The sequence below is a fragment of the Cajanus cajan genome, chromosome 4 (genome assembly GCF_000230855.2).
Source record: "Cajanus cajan strain Asha chromosome 4, NIPB_CcT2T_4, whole genome shotgun sequence".
Taxonomy (NCBI): domain Eukaryota; kingdom Viridiplantae; phylum Streptophyta; class Magnoliopsida; order Fabales; family Fabaceae; genus Cajanus; species Cajanus cajan.
The window spans coordinates 78,486,751-78,496,450 of NC_138520.1; the positions used below are offsets into that span (position 1 = coordinate 78,486,751).

The window sequence follows — 9,700 nt, forward strand, 5'->3', positions numbered from 1 at the left end:
TATTCATTAAGACAAAGAAGAGGGGTTTAAACCATCCGAGCCCGGAGCCTTAAGACTTTCCAAACTTAAGATAGCTGCTATAATCTTGGTATCCAAAGGGTCAGTCTGAATCTCCGCAATTTCATTAATGGAAAGCCTAGGAAACCTTCCCTTGAGAGGCCACTCCACATAGGGTGAATTATCCTTGAAAAGATTGTGGTAGAAAATAAAGATGGTATTCTTTGTCTTGGTAAGCATCCATAACGGAGCCATCCACTAAAGTTAGCAACCGGGTAATCTTCCTTCTCTGTCTATTCAAAGCCGCCACATGGAAGAAACGAGTGTTTCTATCCCCCAGAATCTGCCAGTCATATCTAGCACGCTGCTCCAAAAAAAAAATATCTTCATGATTGAGAATCATAAGTTATTCCTTCTAGAGAGAGGTCCTGAGTCTAACCAGCTCCAAATTAGAATTACGATCTAAACACCGTTCCACACCCTCCATTTGGCCATAAGTCTTCCTTTTCTATGAAAAATGTTTTCAAAATGATTAAGATTCCACTCCCAAGCGTGCGCCTGAAAATTATTAACAGATCCTCCTAATTCATGTTACCCTTCCACCCCATCTTTTCTCTTAAAATTTCATGCATAAAACAAGATTTTTTTTTTTTAGTAAGAGCAGCTCTTAAATTAACCCATGATCCAACGTGCACACTTCTAACAGAACATTAAATATCAAATCTGCAACAAATGCTACTGATTTTTTTTAATATATATATATATATATATAATACAAACTTTGATAATATATATTTATGTATATTATCGTGATGAAATTTAATATTAAAATTATGTATAGAATTTTATCTAAGTTTTAATATAACAACATTAAATGTCCCCAAACAGAATCCATGAGCCTACACATGAAGACAACTAAACTAAAGGCTTCCATTGTTTTCCTTTGCATAATTTCTCCTCAATTCTTCAATCAAATCTTCACAAGCTAGCTTGGTTTGCTTTGATAGATTGTGTGTATTCAGAAATGTACTAAGCTCATTAATAACCATCTCTCCCTCCATAGCTAAAATTCTGCTGACAACAACCAAGATATGGTAACTAAGCATTTTTGTTTTCGTCATAGCTAGACATGTCAATCCTGTCACCGACAAAATTTGAAAACTCACACCATATACATGCATATCAAAAATACATTCTAAGATTGAAGAAAAATGTTTTATTGTGCTACTTTAATGTTAATGTAACATTTTCTTCAGAAAAAATAGTCCAAGTTTTTTATTATTATTATTATTTAGATTATAATAGTTAAAGACAATCATGTTTAATCGAGTAGAACGAACAATAATATTCTTCCTCAGAAAATTTATTACATCTACATATCTAAGATTTGAACTCGAAACTACTAATTAAATTAGAACAATTTATATACTTGATAGTAAAAAAAATAAAATTAAGTTGATGACAAATAATAAAATATTAAGAAATGTTCTCAATGAGATAAGGCTCATAAATAGTCCAAATTAAGCAACATTCAAGGGTTTTACTTTTGTGACAAAATAGATGTAATGGCATTGACCATTTATTTAGCCACAAATGATAAGCCTAAGTTGTCATCTTATTTTATGGACCACAGATTACATCTGCTTTATTTAATAATAATCTAAAGCTCAAGCATATTACATATAATTTATGTACCCGTTGAGTTTGCAAGCAATATCTGACTCCACAAATTGCTGTGTACTTAGTAGACCTAAACATTCGCAAAGTCTGCACTGTTTCTGGAGAAAGAACTTCTGATACTGTTTCTCTGCCATGACAAATTCAGATACCAGTGGTGTGATTTTTGTCACAATCCTCTTGTTTAGCTTCATCTGCTTTCTGATCTTAGACCGTTGTGCTTGCTTCCTCTCTATTTCGGTGCAGTAGAATATGGCTGATCTTTGTTGAGTATCTATTCCAAAATTCTGCAACACTTCAATTTGTCCTCTTAATTACTCAAAAAATAAAAGAAACCAAAAATAAATAAATAACAAGGAAGACATCAAAATTAGGAAAATAAATTAAAAAAAAATGCACCGTTTGACTAAATAAGAGGATAAATGGCAATTACGAGGAACTCCTTTTTAGTAGGATCATGGGTTTCCCAGAAAAGATCACACAGGGATTGGTACGAGACTTTTCTTTTGTCATATATCACTTTCACAGCTTCAGTGAGGCCTGTTTTTCCTTCACAAACCTGTTAATTTAATTACAATGCCAATAATAATAATAATAATAATAATAATAATAAACCACAATAGTCTTTTATTTAACATGTTAGGCTCGTAAAATTTAATTTTGGATTTTTCACCTCTTTGAAAGTGGGCCTTTTCAGGGTTCCTCCACAATACCCTGTAGCTGTTCTGATTACACCATCCACTCGTCCATATGCAGCTTCAATTCCTTGGAACTTATCTGCAAAAATAAAATTATACTTATATATATACACAATCATACATACATACTAATATATATATATATATATATATATATATATATATATATATATATATATATATATATATATATGCTGTGTAACTAAAGACTATATAGAGACACCTCCTGCGAACACAGCTTCAAAGAGGAACTCAGCAGAAGTATTTGATGCGGATTCATGAATATCACCATCATCATGATAGTTTTTTAGTTGAGGAAGTAGTTTATACATTGAGTTGTAAGTTGAATTGAAATTGTACATTGGTTTGAAATTCAATACCAGTAATGGTTGGTACTCCTCAACTTCAACACCAATATTGCTTCATACACCAAAGTGATGATGGTGTGGTTTACTTTAAAATAAATTTAGAACTCAAATACGAACACATCGACATTTTGTCATTTTCCCTGTTGCCGTCTTGAATAAAATATGCAACATTTTGCAGGTTAGCTACAATAAGCACGGAACGAGAAATGTGTAAGAAAGCGACTTTCCATTTGCTTTGTTTATTTCTTCTCAAATATTTACTAAAATAAATTGTCACTTCAGCCACTACACCTTGGTTTGACTTTTGAAGATAAGAAACCATAGTTATCTAATATTATCAGTCAGCTTGTGCTTCCAGGACACTTAAGAATCAAACTTCACATTGAAATTGCAATACTATTTTTATATTTTATTTATTTATGAAGAAAAATATTAAAAGAGTGTGTTATAGTGTATATTTTTAAAGTTTAATTGACGTGTACTAGCATAAAAGTTTTTACACTATGGACAAATCAAAAATTATATTTGGTATGATTTTTAGACATTTTCTCACAAGGTAATGTGACTGCACTAACAAGTTTTAAAGAGAGTTACCACTCAATCAAATAGCACACTTGAATAAAAAATTATTTTATACTATACATTACATGTCCGTAACAATAATTATCTGTCCTGCATCTTAAGCAGCTTCTTAATTGTATGCTAAAGGCTATCAAGTTTCTCTGCTCTAAAAGTAATAGAACATTTCACGGTCGGTTCAACCTTGTACAAGTATTATGGAACTTCTACATGCAAGCTATACCTCTTCAAAGGATTCAGCTTCAATACAGAAAGATGATAGTGATTGAACATGAGTGAAAAGCACTTCACTGTCATGAAGTAAACATTTGATTTCTGCGAAAGGAAAAAAAATAAAATAAAAAATTGAATTCCACAATCTACCCAGCACAAACATCCAGGATTTACATTTGTGCATGTGACTTCCTCCATCCATGCAGAACTGCTGTGTCAAAGTTTTCCAGATCCATACTGCAGCAAAGGTGCCACTTCGATTCTCTGGAAAGGAAGTTCGCGTATAACCAATGAGTTAAACAAGGGACAGTTTGGACAACTGAACTCAAACCAATTATTCACAATACAATACTGGAAAGCTTACTTGCAAAACATGTTGCAATGATTACTAATGCTTGTTGAATTTCTCATGTGTCTTGTCCACAGTCACCGAGCAGACTAGAGAGAAGTTGCAGCATGATACGTGTCTTAGACATGCATGCATTAATTTTCAGATTCTCTCAGCTCAATTTCCTTTCTCTGCTGCAGATCAGCCTAAAATTGCAAAAAGAATACCACCAGTTATACAGTACAACGAATAAAGTTATCACATTGAAGTCTAAGTTTTCTGGTCAAATGAAAAAGACACCTTGAAAGATTTGTTATTTGTTAATATTGTTATACATGAATGCTAGTTGCAAGCATAGATTGTTGGGATTTACCAGTTTCAGCTCTAAATTGGAGATTGACTGCTCTCTCTGACGAGCAAAAAATTTCAGTGACTGAAACAATATTAAGAAAATCAGTCTTGAATGGAAAATACAAAATTCGATATGAATTTCCCAAAAGAACTAGGAGAATAATGGATGCAAAAGAAAGCAATCACTTACTCCAGCTCTTTGCATTTCAAGAGATCTACGCAATGCTTCTCTTTTGGTTAGAAGATTTTTAGCTAACTTTGTTGAAGGTCTTTTATAATTTTTTCCACGGTAAATAATAATAGCATGGCCCTCTTTTAGTTTATCAACTGAAACTAAAATTCCACCACTTTCTGTCTCCAGTAGTTTTGCAGTATACATGACTTGATTGAATAGTTTCTGCTTCGTAATGACCTTCACTACTTCTCTGTGTTTCCAATGCTGATGTAGGCCTTCCAACACACCATCAAAGACTCCACGCCTGCCTGAATTCATTTGAAAATATAAATTCTTATTAGATTAGGAAAAAGTTAATGCAGTTTTCCAACTAAAAGAGACACCAGTGAGTATTTATATATGATAGCATCATTTCAGATATTAGCAATTAGTTTTGAAATTGGAACCAAGATTGTGCTTTCCTATTAAGGGAGGTGTATTGGATTCAGATTTTGAAACAAAAAACAAATCAAACAGACAAAGGAGAGTCCGTAAATCCAATTAAAATTGGAGAAGTGGAATTTCTTACCAAGCACTAAGCAACTTGGCATCTTCAACCCTATCTTCCGTAAACATTCTCTCTCTTCATCTGTCATTATTTCCAAGTCAGTATCCTGCTCATTAGGTGTCCATGCAGCATTCAACTTTGATAATTCCCTCATTGATCTCTCTATTTTCTTGCTAAGCTGCAGAATCCAAACAATAAATTTAAGAGAGTATCAACATATGACAAATGCAAAATGAAAAATTCAATAAATCAAATCTTACAATGAATGCTCTGCGCTGTTCCTCTTTCAATTCCTTCTCCACTCTAAATATGTCTGCTTCCAGTTGAATGTTTACTTTGGCTTCTTTTGTATCCTCAAGCTTTGTTTGGATTTTCCTAAACTCTGTTAAAGTTCCACTTGTACTAGTGTCTTGTGGCACTTCATCAATAGAAGAAAAGGCTTGAATTGCTTTCATTCGTGCAACTTCTTCATGATGTTGGCAACTTCTAAGCTCCAATTCTCTCTTTTCTACCAAAGCTGCAACTCTTGTTGGAAGGAAATCATTTCCCCTATAGAGTATTATGTAAAACTTGTTGCGCAACAACAAAACTCCTCCAGTGAGACACTGCATTAAATACACCAGTTATTTACTCCTGTTTCTGGATGCATAAACCAAAACTGGTACAAGAACTATTATTCAAGTTACAAAAGAGGAGCCCAAGTGGCCGAGTCCACCAGTCTCCTATGAATGACTATTAAACATAGAGCATATATGCAAAATAATCTGGAAAACTATTGTTGATGCAACAAGCTATTTTTGCTTCCAATAGGCATTGTGGAATCTTTCCCAACCATTTTAAATTTAATTATTATAGGCCCTGATGTTTGCAGTAATTAATGCAGTCATTCTTGTATCAAGCTACATTTCAAGTGAGCACAACCAAAGTGACAAGTTCTTCCTCAAAAAGTGAGTCAGGACAATCATTCAACAGTTTCCAACTCAACACAACATGAAAAAGTCAAGCTCATTCATAATATTGTTGATAAAAGCTACATGCCTACATCCATGATTGTCAATCTCAAGTGATAACTTGTAATAACGACCGAGTTTACAAGATTGGTCAACACTACCTGTAAACTCAAAAGTAAACTCATTTTTGAGCAAGCTCGTGCAATCTCAAGCAATCTTGTCCCCTTTGTTGCTAAAGGCAAAAATTAGTCTTTTCTTAATTTTTTATTAGTTATTCCAAGAACTTGTGTCTTGTGTGAAATTTTGTATGATTTGCTACTTTAATATTGTAATTTGCTATTTTACTTTAATATGGAGTTGAAATGTTGAATTATTATGTTTTTTATAAGTATTATAACATAATTTATATATTAAGTAAACTCTTACGAGTTTACAATCCGAGTTTATAGGACCTCAATGAGATTACGTAAACTCTCAAAATTGACAATCTTGACTACACCTAAAGTCTAGGATGTCTTGCATCTTACATTCATGGATGAATTTTCTATCAAACTTGCCTTCAGTTCATTGGCCATCATTTCATTGTCAGTATTTGGAACTCCGTACTTGATAGCTATTTTTGCAATAAGACTCTTCTCCCACAACTTTAAGATAGCAGCAGCTAAGCCCTTAAGTCCTTTGTTCCTTCCTTCATAATAGAGGCAAAAATGAATTAATTAACCTCATGCATCAAACATTACAAAACAGAAACCAAAGCAGATAAAATATATATATATATATATATATATATATATATATATATATATTTATTTATTTATTTATTTATTTTATTTTTTTATTTTTTATTTTTATTATTATTAAGCTGGTTTATACTGGTAATTTTTATTTTTATTTTTTTTGTATAAATTGCACCTATTAAGGAAAAACAGGAAAAGAAATATGTATTCTCAGTCTGAAAAGATATTGAAGGATCGCACGAAGCAGGAGAGTACCAAGGACAAAATGAGTTGGTAAAGGGTAAGCAAGCTTCCTGAAGTATGTTAGCTCATAATCACTTAGTTTTGCACTAGAATGAGGTGGACAAAGCCTAAATGGAGGCTGAAATCCAGGAACCTCTTCGGGAAGTAAGTCAGCATCTACTGGAAGTGGCTTGTGCATCCACCAATCAATGAACCGAGGTCCTAAGCCATCCAATAATCTATCAGTTTCCCTCTCATACAGTGACCTATTGACCAGTTGAGTATCCATATCTTGGATGCCAGTTGGTATAGAATCCTTATGATCAGCATTCCAGGTCAGCATCTCACTCGAACTGTGGTTGGATTCAACTGCACAAAGACCCCCTTTTGTAGCTGATTCCACTCTATTCATTTCATAACGATTTGTTCTTAGACTAGGAGAACCTTTAGTGGTCAACTGATGATTGCTTCCTCGGTAAACCACATGAAAATCCTTCTTAGTCAAAACAACCAAGCCTCCAGTCTTTGTCTGTTCAAACGGGAAATGAACACTAATATAGTCATTGGATGACAGGAAGGATACCATAAAACATGTATAACATAACAGAAATAATTATCTTTTGGTCAAAAGTCAAAACAATTTGATTAATATTAGAACATTGATACAACTAATTCATATATATAGCAGTATATCTGAGTTATACAGCACAGCAGAAACAAGACACTCAATATTAGATATCAATAATTACTCAAAGTCAAACTGGCTCAAATCAACTTTCAATATTGAACATCCATAAACATACTAGCAAAATCAATTTGCTTTGAAAGCTCAACTTTAAAAGTTGGAAATTCTATTAAACCAAAACTCATGTTTAACTAACCAAAACACGCTACATTTTTTTTTTCCTGAAAGATTACAATGACGACAACAATATTTGAAATTGAATCTAACATCTTATACATACTATCCCAACCTCTTCACCGCTACCCGACACTAGTGATTCCTACAGAAAATATGTATGACATCAACATATAAAAGTAGAGTATCAGCGGGGAAGAAATAAATATATTAATATACACAGTTACACACTACATGGACATGTAACCCGTCTTTCGGTCATGTACAACTAGAAATCACTAACAAATTAAGTTAAACAAATCAATTCAAACATCCAGTAATATAACAATTGCAATGCTAGCAGTTTAACAAAATTCCACTTGAAGAATAGGAACAAGCCAAAACCTCAACAATTTCTCGAGCTCTATCCATATTGCGGCATAAAGGGATATCAAATTTGATCATCACAAGCTCATTTCTCCTCCAAGTCCGTTTAATTTGGTCCACAACATCTTGTGTAACACCAGCTTTCTTAACCTTGATCCACGTTCTCATTATTGCAGCTTCACCCCTCAACCTCCGAAGCAGCACCTTGTCAAGAGTCAATTCCGCAGCAGTGGCAACCTTTTCCCTTCTGATTTTCACAACACCAAACTTCTCATCATCCTTCACCCATGGCATTCTCCCCTTATTAGTCCTGACCTCCTCCTCGTTTTCCTCCACACTTTCAAAAACCCCACCAAAGTCTTCATTTTCAACATTGGGGGAACCAATTCGAGTCTCGGACGAAGTGCGAGTCTTGTAACGAAGCTTTTCGACCCTCTTCACGATTTTCTTCATGAACCTCTTCCCTCTGGCCTCTTTGCCCATCAAAGCTTTGTCAGAAAGTTCGTGTTTTTCGACCTTGGACTTGTTATCTTTGGGGTTGGAGAGGTCAACGAGCTCGTGGGGTTGGAGAAGAAGAGGAGCCTTCATCCATGGAGGAGTGGGGGCTTTGATGGGAATTGGAAGGGAAGTGGGGTTGTTGCGATTTGGGAGCAGTGAAGAGAAAATGCGAATGCGAGAAAATGATGAAGTTGGAGATATATGGGGATGAAGGGAAACGAAGAGCATGATTGCTGCTACCCAGAAACACCATGCGATGAGTGATGAAGCTTAGCCATAACAACTCAACATCTATTTTCTCAGTAACTCAATTGTGACTTTAGATTTTTATTTATTTATTTAGTCTTTTCGTTGCAACACTTTCACAAATTTTAGTTTTTAATTTCTATAATTAAAAATGTTTATTTTTTTTCCTTTATACTCTTTTTTCTTTTTATCGATCAAAACCAAAGGAGTTTTATGAGTTATAACTCACATATATTCAACCTAGAACATTTTGATTTTTATAATCTCCTCTAATTACAAATTTACAAGTATATTGTATTAATTTTTATAATAATTATCTTTAAAATATATATGTATCATAACTTTTAGTTATATGACAGAAAAAAATCAGCATATAAAAGTTAAATTCAACTTTTATTATTATTATTATTATTATTATTATTATTATTATTATTATTATATGAAGGTTATGATATCATTGGTGTAATTTTTACTACGTATTATATCGCTTAATAACTTTATATTAATTGTGAATTTTGTAAATTTAACTATTCAATTAAAAGTTCATATCACTCTATATGTATATCAAATTTTGTTAAAATTGAATAATAACTTGAAGATAATCAAAATGTTCATATTTTAATATATTTTATATTACGTCAATTTTGTTTTATAAGAATGAAGAATCAAATTATCTTAGATTAATATAAAATTTTATATATATAATCTAAAAATAAAGAACTTTCAATCTAACAGTTAAATTTATAAAATTTATTAAATATAAAATTATTAAGCGATGTAATACTTAGTAAAAATTACACCGATATTATTATAACCTTTCTCATAATTAATATATATATATATAGAAAAAAACCGTTTAATAACTCATATTCTATATTAAATTTCAACG

At 32.7% G+C, this 9,700-nt stretch overlaps 2 protein-coding genes across 3 annotated transcripts; both read right to left on the bottom strand.

Annotated features, from left to right (window-relative positions):
* Positions 1-801: 801 nt before the first annotated feature.
* LOC109805403 (uncharacterized) lies at positions 802-3,990 on the bottom strand. Its single transcript, XM_083073822.1, has 6 exons — positions 3,963-3,990; positions 3,707-3,796; positions 2,348-2,451; positions 2,108-2,233; positions 1,693-1,961; positions 802-1,068 (listed from the first exon to the last, which is right to left on the bottom strand). Exons 1-6 carry the CDS (start codon positions 3,988-3,990, stop codon positions 918-920), a joined length of 768 nt encoding a protein of 255 aa, XP_082929948.1. The 3' UTR covers positions 802-917.
* On the bottom strand, positions 3,349-8,884 carry CRS1 (maize chloroplast splicing factor-like protein). Of its 2 annotated transcripts, none has more exons than XM_020368938.3 (9): positions 8,086-8,884; positions 6,876-7,371; positions 6,441-6,571; positions 5,194-5,538; positions 4,955-5,111; positions 4,402-4,694; positions 4,234-4,293; positions 3,897-4,066; positions 3,349-3,796 (listed from the first exon to the last, which is right to left on the bottom strand). In XM_020368938.3, exons 1-8 carry the CDS (start codon positions 8,791-8,793, stop codon positions 4,016-4,018), a joined length of 2,241 nt encoding a protein of 746 aa, XP_020224527.2. In that variant the 5' UTR covers positions 8,794-8,884; the 3' UTR covers positions 3,349-3,796; positions 3,897-4,015. The 2 variants fall into 2 exon arrangements, with proteins under 2 accessions (XP_020224527.2, XP_020224525.2); XM_020368936.3 differs by having other exon boundaries at positions 6,411-6,571.
* Positions 8,885-9,700: the final 816 nt, after the last annotated feature.

Bases quoted from the DNA above. Each gene is read 5' to 3' on its own strand.
- CRS1 (XM_020368936.3), bottom strand. From the start codon at position 8,793: ATGCTCTTCGTTTCCCTTCATCCCCATATATCTCCAACTTCATCATTT. The intron at 6,572-6,875 runs GTACTCTCCTGC...TCTATTATGAAG, and splicing joins ACCAACTCATTTTGTCCTTG to GAAGGAACAAAGGACTTAAG. The intron at 4,294-4,401 runs GTAAGTGATTGC...ATATTGTTTCAG, and splicing joins TTGAAATGCAAAGAGCTGGA to TCACTGAAATTTTTTGCTCG.
- LOC109805403 (XM_083073822.1), bottom strand. From the start codon at position 3,990: ATGCTGCAACTTCTCTCTAGTCTGCTCG. The intron at 2,452-3,706 runs GTAAATCCTGGA...TTATTTTTGCAG, and splicing joins AGGAAGTCACATGCACAAAT to ATAAGTTCCAAGGAATTGAA. The intron at 2,234-2,347 runs GTGAAAAATCCA...TTAAATTAACAG, and splicing joins AAAGGCCCACTTTCAAAGAG to GTTTGTGAAGGAAAAACAGG.